This window comes from Vidua macroura, chromosome 27 (assembly GCF_024509145.1).
Source record: "Vidua macroura isolate BioBank_ID:100142 chromosome 27, ASM2450914v1, whole genome shotgun sequence".
In the NCBI taxonomy this organism is placed as follows: Eukaryota; Metazoa; Chordata; class Aves; order Passeriformes; family Viduidae; genus Vidua; species Vidua macroura.
The window spans coordinates 1813673-1830839 of record NC_071597.1 but is presented as its reverse complement, the minus strand read 5'-3'; the positions used below and the strand labels follow the sequence as shown (position 1 = coordinate 1830839).

Sequence of the window (17167 nt, the reverse complement as noted above, 5' to 3'; positions counted from 1 at the left end):
CAGGGCCTCATCTACGGAACCTTTTCATGTCTGTTCTACAAGTGTTTCATTTCTAAAAATGCAAAACATTAAAGCCCTGTGGTCTAAGGCTGTGCAGTTCAAAGGCTACAGGGATACAAAGGGCTCTGTTACAGCCTGCAGTGTTCCAGCTGCAGCCATGGGCTCCTTGATCTGCTCGCATTACATCGGTGCAGGATCCATCCCTCCCCTCCCTCCCTCCTTCCCTTTTCCCTCTCTTTTCCCCCGCCTCCTCAAGGCACTGAACAAGTGCAACGTTTTTCAAGGGTTTTCAAGTGGTTCAACCCTGTAGCATCAGGGAATGCCTTTCACTTGTTTTCATTTACCCATTTCAAGACTTTGTCAACAAAAGCAGCCTGAAGAAATAAAGAATTTAGGAAGTTTTACTCTCCAGATCAGTGGGATTCCTCTGTAACTCCAATAAAGTGGGTCAGTGGTTACAGATAATTTCATGAGCAGGGCATTAGTACCTTTGAATCACACAATTTGCAGATGTATTAAAACTACTCATAAAGAAACAAGTTTTGCCCATGCTCAGTGCACAGCTGCCTGCAGGGCTTGTTCATGTAAACACAGCTCAGTTTAATTCCATTTTCAGCAAAACAATGCAGCAGAAAACCTCAAGCAAGCAATCTCCTCCAAAATGTTTCCAGGCATGATCTACTACTGTACTTTTTTGAAAAAAGACACCATCTGTACCATTACCAAGCCAGTCACAACCTGGTTTCCAATGGGACATTGCAAAGATCATAAAAGCAAACTCCTCCAGAATATCCAAGAGCTTACGTGTTAATAACTCCATTGACAGGTCTTGGTGCTCCACAGGGCTTGGCGGGATGGGATTCAGGAGTATTTGCAGCAGAAATACCCAAGCTTTCTAGGGGCTGGGATCCAGACACACTCTAAGGAAGGGTGAGAAAAATATAAATAAATAAAAGCTTCTTAAATAGCCACAATTATTATTACTGGGTTCTAGTTGAGAATTCTGCAGTGTAGCCATGGATTTCCAGGACTTCAAACCAGGGTTCAGAAGTCACTGTATGAACAGGAGACCAGGGACATAAGGAGATCTTAGGGACAGCAAGAGGATGGATACACGGCAGCTCTTTCATTCCAAGATCCAAAGGACTTTAATTCCCCTCAGGCAACCAGAAGCATGAAAGGCTGAGGGCTTTAAGGAGATTTTAGCATTTTGTCTCCATGGTGCAAACAAGTTCATCACCACCTGTAAACCTCTGCAGTCTCTCCTGCAGTTTGGTTTCTGTTCTGAGCCATGTGGTTGAAAGCTCCTGCCGAAGCACTTTGGGGGGAAATGGAGGGAGGGAGAGGGGAACTGACTTGCAAAACTGAATTTGCATTTTAACTTGCTACCTGTGCAAACAGAGTCCAAACAGTATTTTAGGGAGTGTTTTAAATGAGGGTGAACCCAGGCTGTGGAGTTTGGATGGAAGCAGGGCGAGTCTAATGTTCCAAGTGCTGCACAAACACAAAGCTGGAAACACCTTTTTGGTAGAGCAAAGCGAGTAAAAATTGAGATAAAAACACTGTGCTCCCCAACCCCTTCTGCCTAAGGTCTGAAACACAAACCCCCTGGCTCTGCAGGGAGCAGCAGGATTGTCACCAAGCCTCCAAGGACACACTGGCTTTGTACCTGCCACCAGTGGCATTCCCCTGGTGCAGTCCACCAGTGTGTTCATACCTGTGGCATTCATCACCTTCAGCCCCTCCCATGCAGTCCCCTGTTTTTGGTGTCAGACATGCTCCTCCCTGGGGTTAAACTTTATTTCTTCCTTGGTGTGGCACTTCCCACACTCCCTGCCCTGTCTCTCGCTGGGGTTCCCCCTTTGGGCACACACAGTGGTGATGTGGCTACCAAGAAAAAAGGCAAAAGCACAGCTCTGACACCACACAGATGGTCAGCCAAGCTCCCTGCTTGGCCCTGACTCCATCCCAAACCCATCTGGATTGTGGTGATTAAATCTTCCCAGCAAACACCCCCAACTCAGTAAACAACAGAACCAGGCCATGGCAGTGCTGGGTTAACGGTTTGCAGAAGAGGAGACACCTGAGTCACCCAGGGAAGGGCAATTTTTAACGACTCAGACAACTTCTGCCTGGGTCTGTCCGAGGAACTTTGCATCACTTCTGCTAAAAGTGATGTTTCTCCTATGGGGGAGCAAAGACAGGATGAGACCAACTCTGCCACCCAGAGAGACGGAGGAGCAAGATCAGATCACACCTGAGACACCAGGTAAACTCAGCACCCCAGCCAGGTGAAGTCATGCAGGAGCTGAACACTTTCCCTCTGCTTTCCAGAGGCTTGGCACGGCTGAGCCTCCACGTGACACCCGCCGGAGGCAGCCCTGGTGCAGCAGGGCGGGTACTCATGACTCATAAGCTCTTTTGAAATCCTTTATTTTCTTCTACAGAAAGGGTCTTAAAGGAGGAACTTCTTCTCCAAGAGCTTGCTCTGTCTTGGTGGTTCAAGATAGGAACAGAGGGGCTCAGCTGCTTCCTGTGGAGAAGCTGGAAAGCATCAATCCAACGTGTATTTATCAGGAGCAGCCCAGGCTCCCTTTATCACCCTGAGATGGGCGTACCCCGAGACACGAGCAGAGCCAACACCTCCTGCACTCTCACTCTAGCTCCTGGCACACCTCCCAAGGCCGTGCTGTCCTCCAGGGCTGCCTGGGCAGCCAGGCTGGGATCCAGAGCAGCATCCACAGCACCAGGATCACAGCCCTGCTCCTGACTGAGCTCTTCTGTGTGCTTTGGGTCTGGAAGTCCAGGTCCCCAGGATCCCTGGGAATCTTGGGGGGCGTCGAAGATTCACTTGTAGCACATCTGCTCTTGCACATCAGGGCAGCAAAGCAGCTGCGTGTGGACAGGCAGTCATGAGACAACACCAGGAACGTCCTCTGTATTCCCAAAAAACCCTCACAAAAGCAGGCAGGTTCAGACCTTCACCTATTACTAGAAATATTTAATTAGGGGGCAATATCAAGTGCAGCCCCTCACTAGACAAGCAATCCAAGGTACCAAAATCAACAGCCAAGTAATGTCTTCAGGGCTTCATGTCATTTCCACCTTCAGACAAAAATATTTATTCACCTACTGAGCTTCCATTTCCCAGAAGATATTCCCAGGCCTTATTTGCAAAGCCCTTCCCTCCACTGGTGATAGGATTAGTTCCTCCTGGGGATTATCAGCCCCATCCCACGTACGAAGCCGGTGCCCAAGGACACGGATCCGTGCACGCCGGCCAAAGGAGGCACTCACGAGAGGAGGAGATCCAGGGGAGCTGGGGATGAGACAGGATGGATTCCTCCCTTTGCTCCACGTTGCACACGTGTCTCTTACTCTGCCAGTTTGGGGGGAGAAGGCCTGGAGGGTGCCAAAATGATAAGCACCTCTCCAGGAAAGGCCCAAGAGATCCCTTTCCTGTAAGAGCCCTCACGCACCACGGGAACATCTCTGGGTAATCTCTGGCTCGGAGCAGATCAGGGCTCTGACTCAACACCCTGCCCTAATGAGCAGCCCTAATTAAGCACAAACCCAGGGGCTGGCTGCCGCAGGCAGCGGTTCCAGGGGTGACACTTCCAGCACTGTCACAGAGCAGCTGGGAGTGTGGAGTGATGTGGGAGTCCCTGTGAAAGGGGAATAAACACCTTTTCCAGGAGCAAGCCAAGAAGGCACACAGGGCTGCAGGAGTGGCCACAAGAAAGTGCCAAGTACAACCTGCAGAAGTTTCAGGGACCACCTTTCTCCTCCTGCTCCACCACAACTTGCAAACCCCTCCATTTTAATACATTGATGCATCCCCCAGGATCCAAAGCAATCACAGGCAGGATGAACAGTACGATCAAGCCTTCAGTCTGTGCCCTACATTTCTGCATTAAATAATAAATACCTGGCACTCTGCACAGTTTCCAGAGCATCTCACTGCAATCATTAGTGCCCTTTCCAAGGGGGAATGCTCAGGCAGATATTAAATAGCCACATCTTTAGCAGCCTTTGCTAATCATGCTGCTCTCAGTTTGAGGTACTTTTTTTGCTGGAGGGAAAGGATTAGTTAGGATTTTAAAGCTTCACAAAATGCTAATGCATATTACAAAGGTGCCCCCAGGAACTCTGTTCTAAAAGGTGTTTAAATCCCTTTGTTTATTACCCCAAAACAACGCGGGAGGGGGCGAGCTGCAGACCAAGATCAGTGATTCCCACCTGGAGTCACAGCAAGGAGCTGCTCCACCAGGCCAATCCCATGGTTTGAGCATCCCTCTGCCCCACAGCTTAAGGGATGAGCCTTCCCTCCCCAAAACTGGTGCAGGTGAAGCACCTGGACCAGTCAGTCCCACACTGGCACTCACCAGCCGCTCGGCCCCAGGCTCCAGCTTAACTTCAGCTCTAACGGGACGGGATGAATCATCTACTGCAGGGTCAGGGGGCGAAGCTTCACCAAGAACTATCAGCCCCTGGAAGAGAGGAACAGGAATTAACTGCAGATCCTTTGGTCTCCACAGGGAAACTGCACACCCACCGTCCCCCACAGCCCGATGCTGCACAGCAGGCCCTGAATTCCCACCACGGCTTCCAGACGTGATGCCAAACCCAAAACCCAATCCCCTGCTGGCTGGCTTTCATCTCAGCTGAACTCAGGAGAGGGAAGGACAGCCCAGCTCACAGGACTCTGAAGCACTGCCTGTGCCACCTGCCACCCCTGCCCTCCTCCCCGCGTGCCAGCCAAGCCAGAGGAGCTTCCTGCTGGAGCACGGAGCAGCAGCAGCTGCCCTCATCCTGCACCCTGGAACTTGCCACCACAGCCAAGCAAACAATTCTGAGTGGGTGATGAAAATGTACCGACTTGTTACTCTGAGAGGACTTCCCCCTGCCCCCCAAGGAGAGATATTTACAAAAACTCAATTAGGAAAGAAAGACATTGCTACGAACTCAGAGGGACAAAGCACACAGTGGCTGAGCACTGTTTCATCAGGTTTAACATATGCTGTCCTGTTCCTGTTTAACTGAAGCTTAACCTAAAGGCAGGACTGCTTTGCTCTCAGAACACCACGAAGTGAAATAAAATCATTGTAATTATGCATATTCTGGGCTATATTATAACAAAGGAGGGCAAAATGTGCAAGGGATTAGGGAGCTGGTGGAACCTACAGGCCACAAACACAGCCCAGGACAAAGACAAGCCCCAGTGAGTAGCATTTGGTCAAACAAGGAACTGTGAAGGGGCTGCTCAGGTCAAGAATAGGCAGATCAGTCACCTGAAAAGAATTCTGGAGTTTGCACAGTGTGTCACAGCAAAGTGAGCCTGGAGGGAACCTGGGCACGTTATCTGGAGAGAGGACAGAGCCACAAGGCTTCCCTCAACAGCCTGCTATTTTTAAGTGCCTGCAAACAGGGTATTTTACAACCAGCTTTGAGCACACGCTCCCTGATTTGGTGTTTTCCTTCACTTCTCACCAGGCTCCCACTGAGCTGATCCAAATGTGCTGAGAGCACAATTCCTGCTGAGGCTCCCAGGCAGAAGTTTACCCTCAAAACACAGGGTTATTTTTGACTGCCTTGTCCTTCCCTTGCTTTGATCTGACACAGCAATGTGTCTTTCTTGAAGGGTACACTGGGATGTAAATTCTAACATATAAAGGTAATTAAACTAAAAAAGAATGAAATCAAAATTTTTTGAACTTCAGAACTTGTAGAACTCTGAATTCCTGCAACAGCTACATTTTAACCTCCTTACGGCCCAATAAGCTGGAGCTGAGTTATATTGATAGAAAAAACAAGGTGTTTCCAAATTCTTTAACTGTTTTCCTTGTACAATTTGAAGCCAAATCCATCCCAACAAGCTCGTGTGTTACTGAAACATGGTGATGTTTCTCTAGTCTCCTATTCTTGTTCCAAGCCCTTTTAAGACAGTCTCTTGTTTTTCACTGGTGCAAAGAGAATCTGTTTTACAACCATCCCAGAGCTCAATGACATCAAGATAACGACAGCTGGGTGCAAGAATAATCTCCAGCAAGCCCCATCAGAGATGGGGGATGTGATACTCGTGGTTCTGGTTTTTTTCTTCTTCAGGCAGAACAGCCACTATCCAAAACACTCAAGTTCTGAATGCCCCTGCACCTTAAGCAACGTCTTTTATCTTAAATTCATGTATTGGGGCATCACAGTTGAGTTTTGGTTTGAATAAATCAAAGAGGATGATCCTGTTGGCCAGAACCTCCTTTCAGACCTTGAGGCTGCAGCCCTATAAAAACACAGGGGATGCTTGTAACCATTACCTGGCCATTTCAGGAGCCTGTCAAGTTGCCATCACCTGGCGAAAGCCCTGAACCTTCCACATCATTACATGAATTTTCTTGTTTCTTCCATTACTTAACTTTTAGCATATAAACGCTCAGCTGTTTTCTATTTTGTACTTAAAACCATCAGCTTTAAGACAGAAGGAAGATGATTCTTTCTGAAGAATCATTCATTTGCCCACTTCCCAGAAGCCTTTTGCCCTAATCTCAGTAATGGATTTTGCTCACAAGCCGTGCTCTTCCACCTACTCATTGAGAGCCCTCACTCACTCAATTAAGCCTGTTTTTCTGCACAGCTGCATCAAAGTCCAGTCTCCCTCCCCTGCTTTCTACCCCCCTGGAAGCCTCTCCCCACCACCCCCAGAGCAGCACACATCTTGGGAAAGGCGTTTGCCAGACTGAATTCCTGAGGATCTCTCAGTTGATGCAATACCAGGAGCCTCCTTGCCACAAACTCCAGACATTCCTTCCTCCAAGGCCTGACATTTAGATGTGCATGCCTGAACAAGTCTCCGTAACAATCCCTTCCTCATCCTTTCTCTGCTCACCCCCATTCTCCCACCATCTGAGAGCAATGCTAAAAAAAATTAATTCCACAGAGAAAGGTCAGCACCAAAAAATGATTTTTTTTATGGAACAGACTCAATTTTAAGCCTGTTCAGATAGCATCTGAACTAACTTCCTCCACAGGCCACTCCCTTTTCCACTAAATCTCAGTTGTTTTTATCCCCATTTTCAGCTACTCCCAAAAAGAAAGACTGGGGAAAAAAAAATCAAAGAGAAAGGCTTGAGTGATGGGAAACAGCATCACACATGCAACAGCACCAGCTCTGCTCAGCACCAAAGAGTGACTCTAAAGCAAGGTATTGCTCCCTTCACGTTATCATACTGAACCAGGGACAGGAATTACACTCAGCCCATGCCAAATTGCATTACAATTAGTCACAGCTTTGCAATCTGCTTTGGGAGAGAGGCAGGAGGGAAAAAGCATCAGACTTCACATCCACGCTCTCCAGTGTCAGAGGGAGCCATCAGGAGGCAAAGCAGAAGCACGGTGCCCAAAGGCCTCCTGCCCCATCCTGCTCCATCACACCCCCTCCTGCTCCATTCCTGCCCCATCCTGTCAGATCCTGCTCTATTCTGCTCCATCCCTGCCCCCTCCTGCTCCATCACACCCCATCCTGCTCCATCCCTGTCAGATCCTGCCCCATCCTGCTCCATCCTGCCCCATCCTGCTCCATTCCTGCTCTATCCTGTCCCATCCTGCTCCATCCCTTCCCCATCCTGCTCCATCCTGCCCCAACCTGTCAGATCCTGCTCCATCCCTGCCCCCTCCTGTCCCATCCCTGCTCTATCCTGCTCCATCCTGCCCCAACCTGTCAGATCCTGCTCCATCCCTGCCCCCTCCTGTCCCATCCTGCCCCATCCCTGCTCTATCCTGCTCCATCCCTGCCCCAACCTGTCAGATCCTGCTCTATTCTGCTCCATCCTGCTCCATTCCTGCCCCATCCTGTCAGATCCTGCTCCATCAATGCCTCATTCCTGCTCCATCCCTGCCCCATCCTGTCCCATCCTGCTCCATCACACCCCATCCTGCTCCATCCCTGTCAGATCCTGCCCCATCCTGCTCCATTCCTGCCCCATCCTGCTCCATCCCTGCCCCAACCTGTCAGATCCTGCTCCATCCCTGCCCCCTCCTGTCCCATCCTGCCCCATCCCTGCTCTATTCTGCTCCATCCCGCTCCATCCCTGCCCCATCCTGTCAGATCCTGCTCCATCCCTGCCTCATTCCCGCTCCATCCCTGCCCCATCCTGCTCCATCCTGCCCCATCCTGCTCCATCCTGCCCCATCCTGCTCCATCCCTGCTCCATTCCTGCCCCATCCTGCTCCATCCTGCCCCATCCTGCTCCACCTCTGCCCCCTCCTGCTCCATCCCTGTCCCCTCCTGCCCCATCCTGTCCCATCCTGCCCCATCCTGTCCCATCCTGTCCCCTCCTGCCCCTCACCTTATTGGCTCTGATCTGCTTGTAGATGTCCGTCTGCTGCCGGATGCGGTACTCCAGGTCCGACACGTGGGCTTGGAGCCAGTTCCAGCGGCTGACGATGGCAGCACGGTCTGCTGCCCACCTCCACTCTGCCCTCCGCCTCCTGCAACACACACAGCATTATTCTCAGTGTGATTTTAATTACACAGGCCACAGAAATCCAAGGAGAACTGACAGACAGATCAAAAGCTGCATTCTGGATGGCAGGACTGATACCATCTCACCACTGCTAATAATTACCAAGGAATTACGGACGTGCTGCAAGGGCCATGTCTCTGCAGAGCAATATTCCAACATCTGCTGGCACCCAGTGACTGAAGTCTTCAAAAAAAGTCTCTGGCATCAGTCCCCAGATCCACCTGAACGGCAGCTCATACCACGTGGCCACAATTAAACCCCAGTGACAAGTTTCACAACCACCACTGCTGGGGTTTACAAGGTGGAGAGGACCAGCAGGGCCAACCTTGCACAAGCTGCTCCCCTGCAATGGTGTGCTGCACAGGACAGAGCAGGCAACAGCAAAGCAAACCTGATTTCTGCATCTGATGGATGGGCCAAGCAAATAAAAGAAGCCAGGAAATAACATCAACTGTCATTAAAACACCCTCAAATCCCTACTGCTGCACTTCAGGGTGGACAGGAACACAGAGTTGGTAAGGAATGGATAAATCCATGGCTCCACTCTCCATGTTAAAAGCCACAGTATCATGAAAATAAATCCTAAGCATACTGATTCCTGTGGATAAATATTAAGGCTTCCCAGAAAGGAAGAAACCCTGACATGGTGTGGAAACAAAGCATCAGCAGAAAGTGCTGACAAATCCAGTATTTCTGCACAAAGCCTTTGCCACATGTGGATGCTTAGCAATTAAGAAATTAATCACAAAATAATTCCCTTTGCCCATCTCCCCCCCTCCTTCTGTGTAGGAATTTTGAACCAGCCAAAGTATGTGGGGCAGGGGAGCCACAGCAATGTCCAGATGTTTCCTCCAAAATCAAACCAGAAAGTCTTCTGCTGAGATTAACCCATTTCAGAGCTGAAACCAGCCACGACAGCAGAAGCAGCACGTGGTAAATGAGGTTTTGTACTGAGGCAGCCCCAGCTGCCGAGATGGGAAGGAGCAGAAATCATCAAGTTCTTCAAAAAATCTGCACCTCCTGGGCCTCTGCCCTGATTTAGGCATAACTGCTACCAAATGCACTTGCCTAAAAATGAAATAAATACAAAAAAGTCCCAGGGTTATTACAAGTTTCAAATCAACTAACAGAAATACCCTGAAAAGAAGGAGTTGGTTGCTTCAAACTGCAAGTGAAACTCCTGCATTTAGAACAAGACACATTATCCATATTCCTGCTGGACCTCTGGCTGTCCCTGCAGAGCCAATGTAGGTGAGGCCACGTTTCCACAAAACAGGCAACAGCATCCACTGCCTTCTGCCCTCCCAGCCTTCTCCAAAACACAGGAGTTCAAGTCCTTCCCTCTGGAATATTGCCCTGTGTAAAACCAGATTTCAGCAGTTTGCTCTTTGGGGAGCCACAGAGACCTGGGAATTTTTAGAAGTAAGTTTTAGAATCAAAGGCTGCTGAGAGTACATCTGAAGTGCCAATTCCCTAAGTTTGCCTCTCCCAACATTACAAAGCACCTCTGCCTGCTGGAACACTGGCCTGTGCTGATAAATACAGCCTATTCTTTGGCTCAGATTACACAGAAACCGAGATTAAGTATGAAAAGAACAGTTTTCAATCCATTTAGTTTCTTAAGTAACATGGCAGCACAAGCAGCAGCAGACCTGCTCCTCACCTTAAAATCAGGACACATCCTACCCCAGAAAAACCCACTGGATTTGAACCAAAAATAACGCAAGAAAGTGAAACACAGTAATGTACACTTCATCCTCTGACACCCTGCGGCAGCAGGGGAGGAGGGGAAGAACAGAATGATGGCTCAGCCACACTTTCCAAAACAGCACCGAGTGTAGTTTCTATATTTAGAACTGAGCCTTTCCCAGTTCGGTCCCACCCTTCCTGGCAGCATCATCATGGGATGGATGTTCCCTCATGGGGATCGGCTCTGGGACAAGGACCTACGGATATTCCTCAGCTTTAATGCCTCTACAAGCATTTTGTGCAAATGATTCTTTTCTCATCTAGCATTAGAAAGGAGCAACCATGCACAACACAGAGTGTGATGTCCTGCAGTGACCACTGGGGATCTGAAACCTCCACTTGCTCTGGGGGAGAGGAAAACCCTCTCCTTTCTTTCTAAACCTGGAGAGAGTCTACAAGGAAAACTGAGAGGGACTTTTCACAAGGGCATGGAGTGACAGGACAAGGGGGAATGGCTTCAAAGTGACGGAGGGAAGGGTTAGATTGGATATTGGGAAGAAATTCCTCCCTGTGAGGGTGGTTATGCCCTGGCACAGGGATCACTCAGCTCCATCCCCTGCCATGGGCAGGGACACCTTCCATTGTCCCAAGCTGCTCCAAGCCCCATCCCACCAGGCCTCAGACACTGCCAGGGATCCAGGGGCAGCCACAGCTGCTCTGGGCACCCCGTGGGAAGGATTTCTTCCCAATATCCAGTCTCAGTTTCAAGTCCCTCAGTCAGCCCATCCACCCACCCACCAGTCCATGCTGCTTTCTGCTGAGTCCATGCAGCTGAATTCCAACCAGGCAGACAGAGACAGCCCCAACAAACGGAGGGAATTAGAGATTAGCAGACTTATTTTTCACCAGGAGACTGCCCTACTAAAGGCCCAGCTGCAAAGTGAGCAGAGCAGACCCACCAGCTGCTGCTAAACCAGTGTGGTAATGACATGGAGAAGCACAGAAAAATGGAGCTAGAACTGATTTCAGATCAGAAAGTTACAGGCTGGAGGGGAGTTACGTTATCAGATCCACTTCTAGGAATCAGCAGAATGAATGAGGAACAGTCACTGGGGTCTGGAGGGAGATTGTTTCTGCCACTCCAAGCACTTGAGCAAACCCAAACCATCTTGATGTTAAATGAGGAATAACAGGTCACGCTGGAAGAAACAGTCGATACCAGAAGAGAGAGAAACACAGAAACACTGAGAAACTCTGCAGGCAGCCAAGCAGGCTGGGAGCTGGAACAGCCATGGGAGGGGTTCACTGGGAACCAGAGAATGCCTTTGGCACTGATGCCAGGAGGCGGCACAGCCCAGGGCACCCGGCAGCTCCCAGAGCCTCGGACGCTCACAGATTAATGCCACAACATGAGGCAATAAGCTCCAGCTTTCCAGGCACTTTCCATATGGTTCCCCTCCTCCACTCTGTATATTCCCAGGGGCTTTGCTGTCCCCTGGAATGCAGTCACCTTCCAGTGCTGTATTTACTCTCCTCTTTCCTACACAGCTTTGGACAGAAGAAATCACGTGAGAGTGATTCAAAGCTCTGGGGTTTGAGACTTTCCCCCAGGGACACCCAGCTCAGCCTCCCTCACCTTCCAGAGGCAAACTGGGAATGTTTCAGCCCATCCCACAGAGGAGCCTCACCGTGGCACTGGGACAGAGCCCAGGAGGTACAGGATGGGACTCTTCTTCAATAAGACAACCAATTCAGCTGCTATTTTCCACTTTGCTTCTGTCCCCGTATATTCTTCACATTCATTCTTCAGCTCACCAAGCTTTTATCCTATTATTATTATTGTTATTATTTTGGATCAATGCAAAACCAGATCAGTGTGTGGAGCAAGAGTTAAAGCTCTGCCAAACCCACTCTCATGATGACTCTGAGGGAGGGAGAGAAAACCCCACAAGGCTCGAGAACAATCTCATTAGCTGATCGTAACATTTCTGCCTGCAAAGAAGCCAAAGCGAACAATTTGTTCAGCTGAACACCCGCCCCCACCCCTGGACAGAACCATCAGCTTTGAAGGGCTCTTTATTCCCAGCATGTGCTCGGCACTCTGCTGAATCTCCTTCCAAGCTCCCCTCGGCTCATTCATTCCCATATTCACACAAACCCAGGACCTCCACAGGCTGGGAGTAAAGACTTATTTCCACTGAAAAGCCCCCACTGCTCAGGGAAAACTTGGGAGCGCAAATCCTAAAGCATGAGCAGGGCTAAGCCAAGCTCAAGTGCCCAGTTTCTCACTAGTAAACTAAAAATCACCGTTTTATTTACCTCCTGTTTTTAGCTCAGAGCAGCAGTGCTGGCTGTGAATCACCACCTGCAGCACCTGCAGAAACTGTGTCACCTGTCCTTGCTCCCTGAGAGGGCCTGGCTGCTGCAGGGATGGAGTTACAGCCCCGAGCAGAGCAGCTCCAGAGCACTGTCCAAAGCTGGACAAGATGGTCTTAGAGGGCTTTTCTAACTGAAAGGATTCCAGGATTCTGTGAAGGTGAAACTCCACAGCCCCAGGTGCTACACGAGGCTGGTGACACAGCATCCCATCCCGACTAACGCCCTCGGGGTCCGGGATCCTGCCGGGAGCACCACAGGGCAGGTGACTCACGGGGACACTGAGTCACTCCTGCCTGTGCTGGCCTTCCCCAGCCTGTCCACAGTCCCTGTGCAAACAGTGAGCCTCGAGAGAACAGGCAGCAGCTCCCACCAAGGCCTGCAAAGGGCAGGACGCTGTCTCAGAAGTGCTTCTGCACTGTTTCAAATCCAAGTGCCCCAGATCTTTACACCATGACATTTATGCACTGCCCCAAGCATTTATTCAGCTGACTGTCTGCAAAAACAGCCATTCCCAGCTCTAGCTGCTCTTGAGCCCTCAGCAGCAACAATTGTTCTGTGACAATAGCCAAAAAATGAGGATTTTTTTCTTCCAGCTATGCCAGTGCAAGTACTTTGGGCCACGTCTGAACCCTGCTTAGCACCCATGGACAAAGGTGTGAAGAGAGAAGGGGAAGGTGGGAGAGCAAGGTCCAGGACAGGAGGTTGGATCAGAAGTGTGGTCACTACAAACTGCCTGTTACAGAAAAAAAAAGAAAGAAAACCAACTCTCCAGAGGCTCAGCAAGCAGTCAGCTGAAAAATACCATGTTTTAAGGGAATTTATTGAACCCATTTTTTAGGGTATTTCTCCACAGGCTCATGGGCACCAAGGCAGGCAGAGCAGAGCAGCTTGAACTGTCTGTGTGCAGATTCTGCCTGATCACCAGCACTCCAGAAATTAAGGCAGTTTCTTAGTCCCTTGCAGCTAAATCCAGGAATGAGAAGGTGACACTACACAATGCACCAAAGTTTGCTCCAACTGCATTTAGTTCATTGGGAATTTTTCCCTTAAAGCTCTGGTTAAGATGCCATTCTCAACATTACAAACTATGAACCAAGAATGCCCACTTTTCCCTCAAAATGCCTAAAATACAATTGCTCAAGCTTACAACAAACATGTTCCAGGAGCACATCCTTCTTTCTGCTGAGTAAGGCCCTTTATCAATATTGTAATTTTGCTTATGGCAGCTTCCCAGTAGGTCTGGGTTGCACAGCAGAATCATTACCTTTCTTAGACCCAGATTTTTCACTAGGAGTTAAAATTCTTCTACAAGAAAGCACAAAGCCAATGGAAATTGAGTTTTTTTCTCCTCTTCACATTAAAGGTGGGATCTCACCAAGAGATTTATAACTTTTTTCTGGCAAACTTAGGAGCTGAGAGCCAGTGCCTCCTGTTCACCTAGAGGATACAACCAGCAACAACCACAAGCCATTATCTTGAATACTGCACTTCTATCCTAAAGCTCTGCTTGCTGCCAAAGCAAAGCCCCAGCAGAGCAAACCAGCCACTTCCCAGCTCCTGGTCTCCCTGCAGCACCATGAGATCACCTCACTTGGCAGCATGGGACAATGTGACTTTCTGGATTGCTGGAAAACAAGCTTCCCTGAGAATAATGCAGTTAAAACATCATAGAAGAGAAGGAAGAGGGTGTTCAGTGTTCTAAGCTCTTCAAACAAAACTGAGAGCACAACAGAGAGGAGACAATTACGGCACAGAGTAAACTGTTTGAGAACTTATTACACTTGTTCCACAGCAAAGCCCTTTGTATGCAGCAAAGAGAGGAGTTTGGTGTCCAAGTGGGGGAGCGCTTGCTGCAGCCCATTAGTGCCACAGTCCCCGGGGAACAAGAATAGAGACTATGCAAATCAGGATCCATTGTTAAAAGGGAAAATTTATTTCACATTCCTGAGCAGCAGTGTTCCTGGAGCATAACAATTGGAGAGGCCCTTCTGCTGAGTATGGCACATTTTTATGCTCCACAGTAAATCAATATTCCATAATACAGAAACTACATGAAATTATAGCCAGGGTGAGGACGGCAGCCCCGAGCTTTGGTGAGCAGCACCAACACAACACCATGTCAGAATAGGACTTATTTGGGACCTGTTTTCACTGTTCAGGAGAGCTCCTGAAGGCAGAATTTATGGAATGATTCTCCAGGATGTCAAAACCTTCCAGCTCATGCTATAAGGCAAATGGCACCAACACAGGCGTTTCCTGACTGTGCTGCTCTCAACTTGATCTGAACAAGTGCCACTCCAGTTGTCTCAGTGTCCCAAAGCTTCCCCACTTGGGCAGCACCAGCAAAACAATCTCACAGTGAGATATCCAAGAAAAAAGCAGAGTTAATCTCAAAGCAAAGTACTCTTCCTTGCGAGAGGGGAATTGACTATTCCTTCAGTATTTACAAAACTTCCCAACGACAGAGCTCACTACACACTGACACAGGATGCAGAAACTTGTTTTCAACTCGGCCACTTCTGATCACTGTCACTCCAGGATGGAAGTGAGCAGGGCAACAAATAAAACCTGCTTTCATTTTCCTCTTGGTTTATCTCACAGGAGATAGAGTCTTCCTCTTCCCCCCACCCAGTAAACACTGACAGAGGAGTGAGCAGCACTGGATACTCCCATCTCTCCAGGCATGAAAAAGCAGCTTCAGTCTCTTCACTTCTCATTATGCAGCCGTTAAGACCTGAGGTCAAAGGGTGTTTTGTCATGGCTCATGGGGACCAGGGGGGCTTTTGTTTAACGCCACAGGTTCTGCAGCCCAAGATCAAAATGAAACTTCAGGATAAGTGATTACACTGAAACAGGCTCAGCTCGAGGCCTGGGAAATTTCTGCACTGCTGGGATGACCTCACCCTCCTTATCTGCTCTTTCATGTCCTGGGAGGAAGAGAAGAGAGCTCTGCAAACACGTCTCCAAATGCAGAATTCCGACATTGTGTTCCTGAACACAGCTCTGAAATCACAAAACTACACTCTACTCTGTACCTGGAACACAAAAGCTCTAAATCCTCCTCACAGAAGTCTCCTATAAAGTTTTTTTTTTCCCCAGTTTTCCTCACAGTAAGTTAGAGCAAGGAAGATTTTACGCTCACACAAAGGCATCAGTCGAGAAGTCCAGAGAATTTCTGACTCCCCATCTCTGGAAATTTTCAAGGCCTCAGGCTTGGAGCAACCTGGTCTAGTGGGAGATGTCCCTGCCCATGGCAGGGGGGTGAGACTGGATAAGTTTTAAGGTTCCTTTCAACCCAAACCATTCTATGATTCTAAAAAATACATTTGTTTGAATCATGTAATGACATCAGGACAAACCAGGTAGAAGCCAGGGAAGATTTCCAGTAGGAGCAGAAGATCTCAGCAGGGCCAAACACGGCTGAAACGGGATGGGCTTGGAGTGAGGGAGAATACAGACTGGATTTTAGGGGGCACTGAAGCAGCACAGAAGCATCAGTGCAGAACTGCATCAGTGCTATGAAATCACCAAGCAGGTGCAGTCCCAAGGCTCCCTGCCTGCCAGGGCAGCAGCAGTCTGCTTCCCAGCCTTTGGGAGAGCACTGGGAGCAAGTTCCACGAGTGCAGCCCCAGCTCAGGCCCACGCACTCAGGGGCTTGCCCTGATTTCCAAGCCTTCAATCCCAGTAGCTTCAGAGTCGTAGGAAAAATGAGATTTCCTTTTCTTTTTCGGCTTGAAGCATGGGGAGGTGATCCCTGTTCAAAGCAACAGGAACACCATGTCTTTTAGGGAAAGAGAACACCCACTGGATGCAGATATTCTCTGTGGTGCTGTGCTCGGCTCCTCTGCAGCCCCTCTTTGCACAGGTCCCTACCCAGGCCTCTCCCAATGCAGGTCCCAGCAAAGATCACCTCTTCAGTCTATATCAGAGCAAGAACAAAGCTGCACATCAATATTAAATCTGAAGGTCACTTAGTCAAGGGAAGGGGCAGCCGTGCTATTTCTGGCACCAATCCAAGGAAAGTTTCCTCTCTCAACCCAAAGAGCTCTTCCAGTTAACACAGAAATAACACATTTCTGGCTTCCAAGCCCTTTATCTAAGAAATGGGATAATATAATCCTGGCTGAAGGACTGCTGTATAGTACAGGAGCATGGAAAAAGTCCAGAGAGAAATGGAAAGGGAGAGGGAGAACAGGAGACTGACGTGAGTCACGCTATGCTGGGTTTTGCCTGGAGCCAGAGAAACACGGTGGAAATGGGCCATGGAGCATCGGGATGGCACAGGCAGGGAGAAGGGCAGCTGCTTCCAGCCACTCAACTGTGGACAGGCAGCACATCACAAGGTATAAATGATGGACTTGGCAATTTGTGTTCCACAGCAAAGATGCAGAAAGGTTTCATGGCACTGGATCAAATCTGACACTGACATCCCTGGGGATGTAGGGGGAGCTGCTGGTTTGGGGTAGGTAAACTGAGGGTACAAGAGAAAGGAGCTCTGGGCAGAGCTGTGCTGGGGGTGGTTGGAGATGGCCAAAATAAGGCTGTGAAAATCCAGTTGTATTTCCATGAGAAGAAAGGAACAA

At 49.2% G+C, this 17167-nt stretch overlaps 1 protein-coding gene across 6 annotated transcripts in view; it reads right to left on the bottom strand.

Annotated features, from left to right (window-relative positions):
• The window catches only part of KANSL1 (KAT8 regulatory NSL complex subunit 1), a 76204-nt gene that overhangs the window by 12424 nt on the left and 46613 nt on the right, over positions 1–17167 (bottom strand). For all 6 annotated transcript variants that reach the window (XM_054000000.1, XM_054000005.1, XM_053999999.1 and 3 more), the window contains 3 exons: positions 8340–8481; positions 4386–4490; positions 805–920 (listed from right to left, as the gene is read on the bottom strand). In XM_054000000.1, coding sequence (XP_053855975.1) covers positions 805–920; positions 4386–4490; positions 8340–8481 — 363 coding nt within the window. The remainder of the gene's footprint in view (positions 1–804; positions 921–4385; positions 4491–8339; positions 8482–17167) is intronic.